General features: G+C 43.8%; 1 protein-coding gene across 4 annotated transcripts in view; it reads right to left on the bottom strand.

The window, feature by feature from the left end:
- Nucleotides 1-18,108, bottom strand: part of LOC124274492 (uncharacterized protein C8orf76 homolog) — a 20,679-nt gene extending 2,571 nt beyond the window's left edge. The window contains exons 1-5 of one of the 4 annotated variants that reach the window (XM_046709857.1): nucleotides 18,095-18,108; nucleotides 14,334-14,340; nucleotides 4,907-5,040; nucleotides 1,985-2,120; nucleotides 1,578-1,690 (exon numbers count right to left, since the gene is read on the bottom strand). In XM_046709857.1, the coding sequence (XP_046565813.1) occupies nucleotides 1,578-1,690; nucleotides 1,985-2,120; nucleotides 4,907-5,011 (354 nt within the window). In that variant the 5' untranslated portion in view covers nucleotides 5,012-5,040; nucleotides 14,334-14,340; nucleotides 18,095-18,108. Of the gene's footprint in view, nucleotides 1-1,577; nucleotides 1,691-1,984; nucleotides 2,121-4,906; nucleotides 5,041-5,209; nucleotides 5,245-6,044; nucleotides 6,245-14,333; nucleotides 14,341-18,094 lie in introns of those variants that run through there. The other 3 variants (XM_046709856.1, XM_046709854.1, XM_046709855.1) reach the window with 3 other exon arrangements.

Raw genomic sequence — 18,108 nt, 5'->3', positions numbered from 1 at the left:
GCATGTGAACTCACAGAACTGTACATGAAACATGAATATGTGTCATGTATGGTGGTGGTATGTAAATAATCGAGTCTGGACCAGACAATCCAGTGATCAACATCATGAGCATCAACCTACTCAACTGGAATACGAAGAGATGATGTGTCAGCCAAGTCAGCAAGTCTGACCATCTGATCTCGTTAGTCGCCTCTTATGACAAGCATTGGTTACTGAAGATCAATTCTAACACGGATCTTCATGGGTCTTACGACAAGCATGGGTTACTGAAGATATATTCTAACCCGGATCTTCATAGGTCTTACGACAAGCATGGGTTACTGAAGATCAATTCTAACACGGATCTTCATGGGTCTTACGACAAGCATGGGTTACTAAAGATCAATTCTAACACGGATCTTCATGGGTCTTACGACAAGCATTGGTTACTGAAGATATATTCTAACCTGGATCTTCCCAGGTCTTGTAAGCAATTGTAGGTCAGCAGTGGCAAGTAACTCAGAAAGTGAATGTTTTAAGGAACAGCAATACAATGTATTCCAGATACATCAGTAGACTTTGTACGATTATGTTTAATCCAGACAACCAGAGGTTGACAGCATGAGCAATAATTCTCTCCCACACAATGACACCTGTGGTAACCACTCAATTTTCAATAGTCTGTACTTATTACAGTGTGAGTACGTGAGTGAATTAAAATGGAATGTCACAACAGAAATATTTCAACCACATTGTGATGAGATTTCCTCCATGGAATGCTCTGATGTCTGGACAGAATTGCCATGTTTTTCAATGACATATGACTAGCTGGCAATGAGTTGTGTAAAAGTAGTTGCAACTGATATTACTTGATAATCGATAAACATATTATCTCAACTTCATTAACTGCCTTTCAGTCACCAAGCCACTGTCTTTCAATGACAGTACATCACTATACAATAAGAACAGGCCACAATAACGTTCAGTCAGCAACTTGACAATTTAAGTTTTGAAAAAGAAAAAATCTCTGTATGTTCAATGATCTGAATAAGAAACATTCCCACTGCATATCCCTAATCCCTGCTGAAGATCTGACATGAGGAAGCTGTGATACCCTCTGTCCCTGCAGCCTCCCTACGAGATACCCTCTGGCCCACCAGCCACCCTAAGAGATACCCTCTGCCCCACCAGCCACCCTCCGAGATACCCTCTGCCCCACCAGCCACGAGATACCCTCTGTCCCTGCAGCCTCCCTACGAGATACCCTCTGCCCCACCAGCCACTCTACGAGATACCCTATGCCACACCAGCCACCCTCCGAGATACCCTCTGCCCCACCAGCCACCCTACGAGATACCCTATGCCACACCAGCCACTCTACGAGATACCCTCTGCCCCACCAGCCACCCTACGAGATACCCTCTGCCACACCATCCACCCCTACGAGATACCCTCTGGCCCACCAGCCACCCTACGAGATACCCTCTGCCACACCAGCCGCCCTACGAGATACCCTCTGCCCCACCAGCCACCCTACGAGATACCCTCTGCCCCACCAGCCGCCCTACGAGATACCCTCTGCCCCACCAGACACCCACCAAGTATTGTGCGGTGTCTGCAGCCTCCTGTACTCGCCCCAGTCTCAGACAGCATCTTGCCAAGGACTGGTGGAGGTCAAGTCTGGTCGCCTGTGCGTGTCCAGGCAGTACCTCTGTCACAGAACAACCAGGAACATTAGAAAGAACACAGAACACCATGGAAACATTATACAGACAAAAGGGAAATCTGATTACACAGAAGATAAGAATAAAACAATAGCAGGAAACCTGGCATGAAACATTAAAAAAAGAGAGGAATTCTGGCCATGGAACAATAGACAGATTACAGGAAAAAAGGAAAATCTGAGCACAGCAAACTGGCAACACAGAAAATTTGACAGATCACAGGAAACCGGCAATATGCAACATTCAACAGATCACAGCACTCTCACAGATACATCACTTACTGATGGACTTGGCATACATCTCAGCTGCTGATGCAAAGTTGCCATGGCGATACTGATGGTCTCCGCTGAACTTCAGCAACTGAGAGTTGCTATCGGACACACGGTCATCTGTCAGGTCCAGCTCGGTCTCAAACCACTGAAATGTGAATCATCAGTCAATATGGCCACCATGGTTACCTCATGAAAGATTCCATCTCAAACAACCTGAGGGTACTCAGAAGGAACAGGTTCCTATCAAGCACTGCCACAATCTCAGTAAATCATGATCTATTTTCAGACAATACCCTTCTAACTGAAGACATGATAACATACACAGATGTTTCGGTTAGGTAATCAGCCAATCAGTGTAAATGCCTTTAAATGCTTTTGGAATGTGAGAGGAACAGATCTGATTTCTGTATCTCAAATTAGCCATCAGAAACAAATGTGTGTACTATTGAGGGTACATTTGTGTTCTGTGGCTGTTTTGTTTAAGATCCAAATTTCCAAATTGAAGTGGTAAAGAATGAAGGAAACAAGAGTCATCAGAAGATGACATATCCCCCCGGCCCCCACACCTTTGAAAGAACAAATCATCTGACAGTTACTTAAAGTCTAGCTTGATTTTAGACTAAGTGCAAATCGTTTCCATGGAAATCATGAAAAAAATAAATGACAAAAATCTGCAAATAGCAAAAGGCACCACTTTAGGATCTGCCTCACATATCTGCTAAGTTTTGCTGAAAGATATTAAGAAGTTTTCGCGTTGTGCTCCGGAAACAAAACCTACCCCTCCCTTTTGAGACTAAGTCCAAATTGTTTCCATGGAAACTGAGAAAATAATAAATCACAAATATCTGCAAATAGCAAAAGGCACCACTTTTTTGGATCTGATTGATATATCTACCAAGTTTTGTTGAAAATATTATAATGGTTTTTGAGTTGTGCTCCGAAACGAAAGCAATGATTACTTTTGAGACTAAGTCCAAAATGTTTCCATGGAAACCAGGAAAATAAAAATGCCAAAAATCGGCAAATAGCAAAAGGCACCACTTAAGGTTCTGTTTCATACATCTACCAAGTTCTGTTGAAAATATTGAAGCGGTTCTTGAGTTATGCTCTCGAAATGAAGCCCACCCCTCACTTTTGAGACTAAGTCGAATCGTTTCCATGGAAACCAGGGAAAAGTAAAAATGCCAAAAATCTGTAAATAGCAAAAGGCACCACTTTAGGATCTGATTGATATATCTACCAAGTCTTGTTGAAAAATATTTAACTGGTTCTTGAGTTATGCTCTCGAAACGTGAAACCCACCCCTTCCTTTTGAGAATAAGTCTGAATCATTTCCGTGGAAACAGAGAAAATAATAAATCACAAATATCTGCAAATAGCAAAAGGCACCACTTCAAGATCTGCCTCACATATCTGCCAAGTTTTGCTGAAAGATATAGAGAAGTTTTCGAGTTGTGCTCCGGAAACGAAGCCCACCCCTCACTTTTGGGACTAAGTCTGAATCGTTTCCATGGAAACCAGGAAAAATAAAAATGCCAAAAATCTGCAAATAGCAAAAGGCACCACTTTAGGATCTGTTTGATATATCTACCAAGTTTTGTTGAAAAATATCAAACGGTTCTTGGAGTTATGCTCGGAAAACGAAAGCAATCCTTACTTTTGAGACTAAGTCCAAAAATGTTTCCATGGAAACCAGGAAAAATAAAAATGCCAAAAATCTGCAAATAGCAAAAGGCACCACTTTAGGATCTGTTTGATATATCTACAAAGTTTTGTTGAAAAATATTGAACGGTTCTTGAGTTATGCTCCGGAAACGAAGCCCACCCCTCACTTTTGGGACTAAGTCTGAATCGTTTCCATGGAAACCGGAAAAATAAAAATGCCAAACATCTGTAAATAGCAAAAGGCACCACTTAAGGATCTGTTTGATATATCTACCAAGTTTGTTGAAAATATTGAACGGTTCTTGAGTTATGCTCGAAAGCGAAGCCCACCCTTCTTTAAGACTAAGTCCAAAACGTTTCCATGGAAACCGAGAAAATAAAAATGACAATAATCTGTAAATAGCAAAAGGCACCACTTTAGGTTATGTTTGACATATCTACCAATTTTGGATGAAAAATATCGAACGGTCTTTGAGTTATGCTCCGGAAACAAAATGATTACGGATGGACGGACGGACGGACGGACAGACGGACGAGGCGACGACTATATCCCACCGCATTACATGCCGGTGGGATAAAAATGATTTAGTAAATTGGTATCTGATTGGATCAAGAAACAAATCATGCTTCATTCAGACTGGGCTATCAGTCTTTGTTTTCTTGCGGTTCACCTGATGTGATTTCTAAAGGGGTGTTCATAACGGAGTAAACGGTCCAAATTTAATGAGAATTTTTCAATATCATGGAAGCCTGGCAATAACAGGTGAGGTGAGGTGAAATTGGGTTTAACGTCGTACTTGAGAATATTTCACTCATATGACGACGTGCATGCGTGTGTATGTGTGGCTGCTTGTACTAGCCCAGACTGAAGCTGGTTTTATAGTGCTAGCCAACTGAGATATCATGCCGCAGTGAAGCATGAATACCCCACTCTGACACATTATACTGACTCCGAGCCGACCCGTCCTTGTTGTACCCATTAAAGCCGAGCGCCAGGCAGGGATTAACAAGTACCATATTTTAACGTCTTTTGGTATGACGCTGGATCGAACCGACCTTCCGGCGCTCTCCTGGTGGGGATGTGGCAGCCAAACCATAGACTGAAAGGTTACATCAGGTGTACTGTCACCTGTGCTCCCCCCTCTGGATATGCCTGTGGATGGTTTCTGAGTAACTAAGAGTTTTATCAGGTATTTAAATGTTCAACAAAGTTAGTTGGACAAAGGACACAAATACTTGACCCTGCAGTGCTGTCAAGGTACTGACCAGTGGAAAACACACTTTAGCGTTGAATGATGTGAGTTTCGGGACATTACTCCGATCTCGAGTTTCCCCCAGATCCTCATCCTCCAGAGCAAGACCAAGCTCCATGGCAACCAGCTAGCGATCTCCCTCTCTACCTGATACAAACATTTCAGAATATTGTTCAGCAGAAACAAATTGTTCATCCACATCAAACCTATTACCAAATGGAGACTTCAACTGATTTTCGTTTTTGGTCTTTCAGTGCAATATCTCAATGCAGATACAAGTGATATCCAATGTCAGTCCTCTTTTAATTGATCTTACCCACTGTGTGTGTTCAAATCCAGATGGGACTCAACCTGACAAAAGAATAAAAGATTCTGTACTTTACTGAGAAAGTGTAACCCCAAATATAAAATGTGTAACACTTTCAAATCAACACATTTTTAGTTCATATTGACAACAGTGAAAACATTTACTCAGCATTGCATTCGAGCCATCAACACTGACTGAGTTTTGAGACTGTTCATAAGTTATGGCTAGGGGAGGGTGCTGATGATTTTATGGAGAAGCATGTACAATGTGAATGATCCCCACTAAACGTTATGTACAAAGTAAGTGAACCCCCTGCATGCCATGTACAAAATCAATGACACCCCCCATAATTTGTAAGCATAATATCTTAATATTTTTAAGTACAAAATTGCTGACCCCCACTACCTCCCCAGAACAAAATGGGTGACCCCCCTCTAAAATCATCACACACATTCGCACGCACGCACATTAATTATCACTGGTCCCTTAAGGAGATTTTAGGAGAAAAAGACTTGCCCTGTCAGATTGTCTCTATAGTCAGAGACCATATTATATGGTCTCTGCTATAGTCTAGTCGAATAGTGGACCTGACTAACTGGTGATATTTATACCTTTATATATCAGAGACTATCCGATGTATACTGGCCTGGTTATGTGGGAGCAGCCAAATTAGAGTGGATCTCCAAAGTCTACACACAAAAGCACTGGGCCTTCTCAGTACGGTTACATTACAGTACAGTACATCACTGCATTTCATCCAGTAACATGCCTCATATGCCGTCTAATTTTACAAATTTTGCACCCATGTCAAGGTGGTTTATTGAGTTTCCATTTATATTCATACCTTCGCAGACTTCGCGGAATATTTCACATCGGGTACATTTCTAAGTGTGTTAAACACTCTCTCGCAAACACTTTTCGTGTGTTTACACGTGAAGCTTTCTGTCAACTCACCACCTCGCTGTTAATAATGTTATCAAGGAAGCACATGTGAATAGATGTGAAGCGCGCCAGTCTAACACTGTCCGGAGCTTGCACCGGTGTTCGTGTTAATTGAACACCCTGAAAAAGAGACCTCTGATAAACTGTACGGGTAGCCATGTGGACATTGGTCACCACTCGCCCCTTTCCGTAACCTCCAAGAAGATAATCGGCTTGTCCCGGAATAACACGAGTTGGTTACGAAAGGACTGAGCCGAAACTGTTGTAAACTTAGCCTGACTTTGTTAGTGAAGAATTGGACTTAGTCAAACTGAATCTGATGACTTCTGACGTTCTGGGCCCGGTTGTTCAAAACTCGGTTATCTTTTAACCAGCTAATTTGATGCCCGTTTTGGCTTTTAAAGTTTCATGTTCTTTGATGCGGGTATTTATTTGGTGATCGGTTTCACCTAAGTTTGAGCCACCAAAGTCATGACAGACAGACCAAAAATTGTTGCAAAAATTGACAGATGGTCAGATTTCAGGTGTGTATATAACTGAAATGCAATAATTAATTAACTCATAGATAAGGACGGTAAAAGCATCAGAGATCATTATAAAATACAACCAAAATTACAATAAATATCCTGGTAAAAACTACATTCATTACCTAGTCAAAACTTGGATGTTATTTTGTTTGTATGAATTAGAGGTACAAGTAGCTAAGCCAAACCGTTTGGGTGTCACTGAATCTTTTTCTTTTTTGTTGTTTGTATTCAATATTTTATTGCTGAATCCCTGTTACTGTGGGGACAAGGAGCCAGGGAAATCCTTGCCCTCCTTTGAGGAAAAGACATAAGAAAGGATTCAGTTTTTTTTGACAAGATACAACTGTCACACACACATGCATACAGGTGAGGTGAGGTGAGGTGAGGTGAGGTGAGGTGAGGTGAGGTGAGGTGAGGTGAAATTGGGTTTAACGTCGTGCTTGAGAATATTTCGCTCACATGACGACGTGCATGCGTGTGTATGTGTATGTGCGCCTGCTTGTACTAGCCCAGACTGAAGCTGGTTTTATAGTGCTAGCCCACTGAGATATCATGCCGCAGTGAAGCATGGATACCCCACTCAGACACATTATACTGACTCCGAGCCGACCAGTCCTTGTTGTACCCATTAATGCCGAGCGCCAGGCAGGGACCAACAAGTACCATATTTTAACGCCTTTTGGTATGACGCGGTCGGGGATACATGCATACAGAGAGTAGGTACAGTATAAACATGCCAAACCAAATATTCGCACGAACAGTGACAAAAAGCTGCTACTGTTAATTAACACATGCGTGTCAAGTAAAGCTAAGACTTTTCATATAAGTGGATAAATTACAGCTATCTTGACAGACTAAGGTGCAACTGTCGAAAAGGTTGTCTCTGGCATGGTCGTGAACTTGACGCACGCGCGCACACACACATATCATTAGTCACTTCATCTTGGTAATAGTTTTAGTGAGTGAGTTTAGTTTTACGCCGCTTTTAGCAATATTCCTGCAATATCACGACACCAGAAATAGGCTTCACATGCTGTGCCCATGTAGGGAATCAAACCCGGGTCTTCAGCGCGACGAGCGAACGCTTTAACCATTAGGCTACCCCACCGCCCCAATAACGGGTTTAGAATTTAGATCAACTTGCCAACTTAAAAAAAACTGAAGTTCCTATCCGTTCAGTTGTTGCAAGTTTTCTAATTTACTCACCAGCTTCGAAAATACCAGTTAAACAGTTATCGTGAGAACATAGCAATTACATTAGGCCAATAAGCAAGACTATCACATATATCTAGGTTTATATCTTCTAGAAACAAAACAAACATAAACGAGCAAAGTACATGAGTCAACAACAGGGGCGGATACAGGATTTTCGTTTGTGGGGGTGGGGGATGGCACCCCAATCCTCGGAACCCTGGGCATAAAACATGTAGTACATTTGGAACACTCTGGGGGTGGGGGTGGGGTGCGTACCCCCGCACCCCCTCTGGATCCGCGCATGAACAATACCTGTTTCTGTCATACTGTCCAAGACATCCAGCTATACTTAGAACAAGTTCCAAGGTTGACAGTCCTGGCAAATTCAGTTCAGCCCCAAAGCTCATATTATTTGTCGAGTGACACATAAGTTCGTCATATGATGAACCTGTTAATACAGTGATATTGACTCAGTTTCACACATGACGGCTTGGAATGACCGTGTCTGGACTTCGACCTGGAAATTGTGCACTATCTTGCCCTTTAAGACATGTTCAAATTGATTTGACAGTGATGAAGTTAACATTTGAAACCTCAAGCACATTTAGCTAATCCAATTTAGCAACCCACTGGTAACATCGTTCAACATTGGAAATACAGAATTATATCTTCTGTTACAAGCAGATGATAGCCCATCTGTATTTTTTAATGTGTTTCTCATCTCCAACCTCGGAAAAAAAACAAAAACATAAAACCGCCATTTGTGTAACGTATTTTAAAATACAATGAACAGGAGATATTTTACTAATAAATAGGAAATTATTAATTGTAAAATTTAGATCACGAGGTAATACTATAAGTTATCTTATCGTGTCTCGGGAAATACCGGGTTTTATCAGTCCCGGCTCGGGGAATACAACCTTACTCGGGACTGTTAAAACCCCGTATTTCCCGAGACACGATGTGATAATGCATTTATCTAGCCGAATGTTTTTACTTAATGAAAAGAAAAGAAAAGAAAATTCTCAGTTGTTGTGGCAAAACGTTTCCTTGCCATGTTGACACCAGCTGATCGATTGACCTCAATGCAGCGCACATTACTAAAGGCTTGGCGATGCACGCTTTTCTCACTTCGCGTGGTCACCGAGGCGTGGCGGGATAATATGACTTTTGTACTCCCTGCTCGCGGATCGTGACGGGTGTACATGGTATTTTATCAGAGTCACGTGAACCAATCAAAACTCGACATTCTTACATGAGGCTGGATAATTTACGTTGAACAAGGCGCTTGGTTTGGCTTGTCTAGATTTGCAGACACATACAAGCACACATAGACAGAACAGATATTGGCATAGACCCACACACAGACGCACACATACACACATCTACTCTCTGCGTTTTCTCTCTCATCAATTTGCAGTATCTTCAGGTGTGAATTATAACAGACACTGCCACGTCCTACATAGATTTTGATTGAGACAGTTCATCGGTTATTCCATTCTACAATTTGAATATGCATTGACAAGCAGAAAGATACCCCGCACAGCGCAGGCATAACACACAATACGTGCATATTTCAGCGCAGAACCCAGGTGCGGCTTCTGTTGTCCAAGTCACTATGGCGGTCATTATTTATGTAGAACCATCACCTAATATGACACGACCGCCTCCGTGTTGTAGTGGTTAGAGCGTCCGCCCGGAGTGCGGAAAGTTCGATCCCCGACCGCGTCATACCAAAAGGCGTTAAAATATGGTACTTGTTGGTCCCTGCCTGGCGCTCGGCATTAATGGCTACAACAAGGACTGGTCTGCTCGGAGTCAGTATAATGTGTCTGAGTGGGGTATTCATGCTTCACTGCGGCATGGTATCTCAGTGGGCTAGCACTATAAAACCAGCTTCAGTCTGGGCTAGTACAAGCAGCCGCACATACACAAACACACGCATGCACGTCGTCATGTGAGCGAAATATTCTCAAGCACGACGTTAAACCCAATTCCACCACGACCACCCAATATGACACTGTGTATTTGATATGCAGTTTTCACTGAATTTATTTAACGTTAAAAGCATATATATAAATCATGTTGTTTTTTTTGTCCATAAATATTCATTCGCTTATTGCAATATGTGGAAATGTACATGGTGATGTTGTTACGTGTTGATTCCAAAGTTGAAACCAACCAACAAACAACAAACTGTGCTATAACAATTGTATTCAAAATTTAACTGAGGCCACTACTTAATACAAATGAGTACAATTTATCACTATAGCAGTATATACATGTATATTACTGCCACAATGTATTACATGTTTTGTGTTATTGGTCGATACCATTCTGCAGCTGTTTGCGTCAGGGGGAAACGACAATGAATAGCCGTCCACGCAAACCTGATGTCTGTGAGAAGTGTAAATCGTTCTCATTTGCTCTTTTTATGTCAAGTTTGGAAATGTGTGCCCTGATGTGAAGAAATACTCGTATCTGTGTCCACTCATTAATAAACCAAGGTCAACCTGATTTTCCTGTATCAACATTTATTAAAAGCAAAGCTACTTGATCTAGATCATGAATTAATTTAAAGACAATTTTGAAGCGATCTAAAATTAACAAATTTTATGAAATAACTTATACGATTAGTGAAAAATATTTTTTTCGAATATATTTTTATGAATTTCTTTCGCCCGATCGGTCTCTTTCCGTTTTAGGTAGGAGATGAAAAATACGCATGCAAATACGAATGGCCTAACCTGCACAACCTCAAACTTCGTAGTTAGGTTAGTTTGCCCCTGCTGTATTTCTCTAGTTCTACCAGAGACCAATTATCGGTATACGGTCTCAGTACAGGACATAGGTCTACACTATGCGTAGAACCAGGTGTGCTTGGAGCAATCCCATTCAAACCTTCTCTCTGTTTCTATCTCTGCCTCTGATTCTCTATGTGTTAATCAGTCATCGCCACTGTCTGTCTTTGCCTCGGCAGATCTCTGATGTCTGTCTGTCCGTCTGTATCTGTCTGTTTCTGTGTGTCGCTATCTGTCACTTCCGGCCGCTGTCGATGTACTTGCCTCTCACTGACTTTCCGTCTGTCTCAGTCACTGCGTGTCTAGCTCGGTCTAGGTGTGTTTGCATATCTGCCCCTAGGACTTTTGCACCGATATTGCTGTAATATTGTCCCACCCACCCCACAAAACAAAAAACAACAAAAAACAAAACAACAACAAAACAAACAAATATGCAACAGAAAACAGCAACAAAAACAAAACAAACTCACTCTCTACTGGTGTATTCTTGTAAGGCTGAGTGAGTAACAGGTAAATTAATTTATTGAAAAATGCCCAAGATATAATGTCACACATGGTGGCTGACAAGACCTGCCCCAACACATGTCTGTCTTTCAACAGGTGGTCTGGACTCGGTCACGACACAACGCAGCCAGTTGTTTCCACCACCTCCATCCTGATCGGCTTCACCGGCACCTCGGATCTCCATCAATCCCGTGGCCCAGTGTGGACGGGTTACCGTGACACAGTGAACACCTGATAACAGGTGCGATTTGTGCAATGATTTGGGAGAGTAGAGATTTATGACACCTGTGTTACATAGCAGCAGCTGCTGAGGCAGTAAATGAACATCACAACGTTGATTATAGGTTTTTCTACCTACCGATCTCACTGTAGTATGTGACCACATCGTCTAATCTAATGTACCTGTGGATCTCCCAAATGTTTCATCACCTCCCACATGTATGTAACCCATCTGATTAGTTTCTACCTGTATACTTCCCCCGTCATCAGTTCCTACCTGTACCTTGTTCACTCACATCAGTTCCTACCTGTACACTGCCCTCTCACATCAGTTCCTACCTGTACCCTGCACTCTCACACCTGTTCCTACCTGTACCCTGCCCTCTCAGATCAGTTCCTATCTGTACCTTGCCCTCTCACATCAGTTCCTACCTGTACCCTGCCCTCTCACATCAGTTCCTACCTGTACCCTGCCCTCTCACATCAGTTCCTGCCTGTACCCTGCCCTGCCCTCTCACATCAGTTCCTACCTGTACCCTGCCCTCTCACATCAGTTCCTACCTGTACCCTGCCCTCTCACATCAGTTCCTACCTGTACCTCTGCCCTCCCTCACATCAGTTCCTACCTGTACCCTGCCCTCTCACATCAGTTCCTACCTGTACCCTGCCCTCTCACATCAGTTCCTACCTGTACCCTGCCCTCTCACATCCTGTTCCTACCTGTACCCCCCCCCTCTCACATCAGTTCCTACCTGTACCCTGCCCCTCTCACATCAGTTCCTACCTGTACCCTGCCCCTCTCACACCTGTTCCTACCTGTACCCTGCCCTCACATCAGTTCCTACCTGTACCTTGCCCTCTCACATCAGTTCCTACCTGTACCCTGCCCTCTCACATCAGTTCCTACCTGTACCCTGCCCTCCCTCACATCAGTTCCTACCTGTACCCTGCCCCTCTCACACCTGTTCCTACCTGTACCCTGCCCTCTCTCACACCTGTTCCTACCTGTACCTTGCCCTCCTCTCACCCCTCTGTTCCTAGCTGTACCTTGCCCTCTCACATCAGTTCCTACCTGTACTCTGCCCTCTCACACCTGTTCCTACCTGTACCCCTGCCCTCTCTCACACCTGTTCCTACTCTGTACCCTGCCCTCTCACATCAGTTCCTACCTGTACCCTGCCCTCTCACATCAGTTCCTACCTGTACCTTGTCCTCTCTCACATCAGTTCCTACCTGTACCCTGCCCCTCTCACATCAGTTCCTACCTGTACCTTGCCCTCTCACATCAGTTCCTACCTGTACCCTGCCCCTCACACCTGTTCCTACCTGTACCTTGCCCTCTCACATCAGTTCCTACCTGTACCTTGCCCTCTCACATCAGTTCCTACCTGTACCTTGCCCTTCTCACATCAGTTCCTACCTGTACCCCTGTCCTCTCACATCAGTTCCTACCTGTACCCTGCCCTCTCACATCAGTTCCTACCTGTACCCTGCCCTCTCACATCAGTTCCTACCTGTACCTTTGTCCTCTCTCACACCTGTTCCTACCTGTACCTTGTCCTCTCACATCAGTTCCTACCTGTACCTTGTCCCTCTCACACCTGTTCCTACCTGTACCTCTGCCCTCTCACATCAGTTCCTACCTGTACCCCTGCCCTCTCACATCAGTTCCTACCTGTGCCTTTGTCCTCTCACACCTGTTCCTACCTGTACCTTGTCCTCTCTCACATCAGTTCCTACCTGTACCTTGTCCTCTCACACCTGTTCCTACCTGTACCCTGCCCTCTCACATCAGTTCTTATCTGTACCTTGCCCTCCCTCACATCAGTTCCTACCTGTACCCCTGCCCTCTTACATCAGTTCCTACCTGTACCTTGTCCCTCTTACATCAGTTCCTACCTGTACCCTGCCCTCTCACACCTGTTCCTACCTGTACCCTGTTGTCCCTCTCACACCAGTTCCTACCTGTACCCTGCCCTCTCACATCAGTTCCTATCTGTACCTTGCCCTCTCACATCAGTTCCTACCTGTACCCTGCCCTCTCACATCAGTTCCTACCTGTACCTTGTCCTCTCACACCTGTTCCTACCTGTACCCTTGTCCCTCTCACATCAGTTCCTACCTGTACCTTTGTCCCTCCTCACACCTGTTCCTACCTGTACCCTGCCCTCTCACATCAGTTCCTACCTGTACCCTGCCCTCTCACATCAGTTCCTACCTGTACCCTGCCCTCTCACACCTGTTCCTACCTGTACCTTGTCCTCTCACATCAGTTCCTACCTGTACCTTGTCCTCTCACACCTGTTCCTACCTGTACCCTGCCCTCTCACACATCAGTTCCTATCTGTACCTTGCCCTCTCACATCAGTTCCTACCTGTACCCTGCCCTCTTACATCAGTTCCTACCTGTACCTTGTCCCTCTCACATCAGTTCCTACCTGTACCCTGCCCTCTCACACCTGTTCCTACCTGTACCTTGCCCCTCTCACATCAGTTCCTACCTGTACCCTGCCCTCTCACATCAGTTCCTACCTGTACCCCCTGCCCTCTCACATCAGTTCCTACCTGTACCTTGTCCCTCCTCACACCTGTTCCTACCTGTACCTTGTCCTCTCACATCAGTTCCTACCTGTACCTTGTCCTCTCACACCTGTTCCTACCTGTACCCCTGCCCTCTCACATCAGTTCCCTACCTGTACCTTGCCTCTCACATCAGTTCCTACCTGTACCTTGCCCTCTCATCACATCAGTTCCCTACCTGTACCTTGCCCTCCCTCTCTTCAGTTCCCATCTGTACCCTGCCCTCGCACATCAGTTCTTATCTGTACCTTGCCCTCTCACATCAGTTCCTACCTGTACCCTGCCCTCTCAAATCAGTTCCCACCTGTACCCTGCCCTCTCACACCAGTTCCCACCTGTACCCTGCCCTCTCACACCAGTTCCTACCTGTACCCTGCACGCCTACATCAGTTCCTAATTGTACCCTGCCCATTCACATAGTTCTTACATCTGCGTTGTCCCCATAGGTCGAGGTAACGTAGTGGTTGAAGCGTTTGCTCGTCACGCCGAAGACCAAGGTTCGATTCTCCACATTCTCGATTCTCGATTATTTACAGACCGCCGCCATTAATGGGATATTGCTCTGTGCAGCATTAAACAACAAACAAACAATAGAAATACGTGTATATAGTCTGTTTGCAGTGAAAACGTACCGATGAATTTGTATTACAAGGAGGTATGCACTTTAAATGAAACATCGAGAATAAGTGTGTTGGTTTAAGTTAACGCTCATCACGCACCGCCTGTTCCATCTACTGCGCTCATCCCCTTGTAATACAAACCAATAATAGCGATTTGAAATTATGATCGTTTGTTAAACAACTTTTATCCTAAGTTGAAAAAAATTCTGAGATTTAAATGTTCATTTGGCAAGGTAGAATTATGAGGATTGGCAATCTTAATTTCACTTAACTTGATTTACTTTTTTGTTTAAAGTGAAATTCATCGGTACGTTTTCACTGCAAACAGACTATGGAATATACTACCGTATACAAAGGCACGTGATCATAAGCCCAGACAACAACACGTGGCATGCACATATCAATGCCCATGACAAACTACAGTACGTAGTATACATACAAGTGCATTTGCTATACTCAGAGAGTGACAGACATCGCGTTATATAAGGTACTAGGGCATACGGATAGTGCTAGTCACGTGATCAGACTTCAGGATCCAGACGCTAAAGGTCATGTTGAGTAGACCCGCACTGCGACCCCACTACAGCGACCTCCGTGTCACCGACCGTCGTGGCGGACAAGTATGTAGATGTAGATAGCAGTTCGGGGCCAACCTTTAAACCAAAGGAATGTATTGTGGGGGTTTGTTAGAGACAGAATGCTGTTTTACGTCGCTTGTTCACGATGTTCATTCTCTCATGTGAACCAATCGTTTGAGGGGTGGTACTGGTGGTACTGTGGTGGTACAGTGATGGTACCGTGTTGATACTGGTGGTACAGTGGTGGTACTGGTGGTACAGTGGTGGTACCGTGTTGATACTGGTGGTACTGTGGTGGTACAGTGGTGGTACCGTGTTGATACTGGTGGTAGAGTGTTGGTACTGGTGGTACAGTGGTGGTACCGTGTTGATACTGGTGGTACTGTAGTGGTACAGTGGTGGTACAGTGGTGGTACTGGTGATGCTGTGGTGGTACAGTGGTGCTATTGGTGGTACTGTGATGGTACAGTGGTGGTACTGTGGTATTATGGTGGTACAGTAGTGGTCCGGTGGTGTTGCTGTGATGATACAGCAATGGTACTGGTGGTATTGTGGTGGTACAGTGGTGGTACTGTGGTGGTACAGTGGTGGTACTGGTGGTATTGTGGTGGTACAGTGGTGGTACTGTGGTGGTACAGTGGTGGTATTGTGGTATTATGGTGGTACAGTGGTGGTACAGTTGATGATACAGTAATGGTACTGGTGGTATTGTGGTGGTACAGTGGCGGTATTGTGGTGGTACTGTGGTGGTACTGGTGGTATCCTTATCAGTTTTAGACTACGGAGCCGGTCACTGCATCAGTCAGAAGGAGCTTGAGTTGTTTTGTGTGATAATGCTCTATTGTACTGTATTGACCCCACATTAACGCTTGTCAGTAACAGGTTTAATAAACCCATGTCCTTGTACATTTGGGTATGAACCTCCGCGAAATTTCAAACTATCGAAATAATAGAATAATATCGAATATTGTTTAACGTTTTCATGACCCTGCCAAAATACATGTATACGTATTATATTTCTACGACCCTCCCCCAGGGCGTGTGCATGACGTAACACAAGCAGCGTTATCAGAAGACGCGCATCTTGTTTACCCTTACCAAGAGATAGCATCGATTCTTACAATGCAAAGATAAACGTAGTATTTCGAAACTTAGTGTGCAATCTGGAAATAAACAAAATGCACCTCTTCCATAGATTTTACAATACTCCCTCCAAGAAAATACAACAAATGTGAGATACTCTATTCACAGACCATGATCACGATGTAACTGGTGATCTAATGTCTAATAATCCAGTGATCAATACATGAGCATCGATCTACACAAATGGGATACGATGACCAGTGTCAAGCAAGTCAGCGATCCTGACCACCCGATCCCGTTAGTTGCGTCTTACGACAAGCATGGGTTGCTGAAGACAAATTCTAACCCGGATCTTCAGCAGGAAAGATGTTCAACCTTTAGATTGGACTCATTTTGGAGACCCCGTCCACTCCTACAAAGTGATGAGCCGAGCCAGCCAAAATGTTTTTGTACATAATGCAGGTTCAATACTCCCACGAGCAAACAAAGTACGTATTTTATGGCGGCTAAATAAGTAACAATCATATTGGGATGTACTTCAAACCTATCATAGCTCTAGTTTGGACTTATAGTCCGTCAACTGAACTTTTGGCACCCTGTTTTTCACAAATTACCTTTTAACCAAAAAATGCCTTCAAATGTTTTGTGCATACGCTCTTTATATCTTATGACCTATCCAAGGTTTAAATTTCATAATTTTATGTCAATTGTTAAAGCTTCTTCTTAAGAAGCCATCTTATAAAAATATGAAAAATAGAAGTAGTTATACAAGGGAGTAAAATGATACGATGGAACAGCCAACAACATGGTGTACATTTTTACAATTATTATATGACAGGTTTAAAGGCAAAATCTTTAATAATCGTTTTATAATTACTAAAATCGATATCTTGTTAGGTCACGGTATAAAATTACCATATGAACAGAGCAGTGTTTTAAAATATTCAGGAGTTTTATGTAAATTGTGCAAAACAGGGTGCCAAAAGTTGAGTTGACGCACTATAAGTCTGTCCATAGTGTTTAGACGACTGTTAGTCAGCCTTTTACGTTTTGACAATGCTTGCAATTTGGGGGTCAAATCCAATTTTCAAGTTACCGTTTTTGCCCTTAGTCAATAACGCATCAATATATCAGCACTGGTGGTTGCATTGACTGTTCACCCGTTGAAATGTGGGTTAGAACCGATCTTAAGCAACCACTGTTTGGCTTATAAGGCGACGAACGGGAACGGTTGATCACATTCGCTGACTTGGTATATCAGATGCTTATCACTGTATCCCATTATATTTGTGTATGTGCCATTATGTTTGTGTATGTTGATGCTCATGTCTTCTATCACGGACCCGTGAAGATCAGGGTTAGAATTGATCTTCAGTAACCCATGCTTGTCGTAAGAGGCGACTAACGGAATCGGGTGGTCAGGCTCGCTGGCTTGGTTGACACATGTCATCGGTTCCCAATTGCTCAGATCGATGCTCATCATGTTGATCACTGGATCGTCTGGTCCAGACTCGATTATTTACAGACCGCCGCCATATAGCTGGAATATTGCTGAGTGCAGTGTAAAACTAAACTCAATCACTCACTCCATCACGGACCCGTGAAGATCAGGGTTAGAATTGATCTTCAGTAACCTGTGCTTGCCGTAAGAGGCGGCAAACGGGATCGGGTGGTCAGGCTCGCTGCGTAGATCGATGCTCATACAGTAACTGTTGATCACTAGAATGTCTGGTCCAGACTCGATTATTTACAGATCGCCGCCACATAGCTGGAATATTGCTGAGTGCGGTGTTAAACAAGAAACCAACTGAAACCAACCGACACTGGACTGTCTGATCTATAAGACTGGATTATGTACTG

The sequence above is a fragment of the Haliotis rubra genome, unplaced genomic scaffold (genome assembly GCF_003918875.1).
Source record: "Haliotis rubra isolate DU_JTF1 unplaced genomic scaffold, ASM391887v1 Scf191, whole genome shotgun sequence".
NCBI lineage: Eukaryota > Metazoa > Mollusca > Gastropoda > Lepetellida > Haliotidae > Haliotis > Haliotis rubra.
Note: the sequence above shows the minus strand (reverse complement) of the source record. Positions and strands in the feature narration are given on the sequence as shown.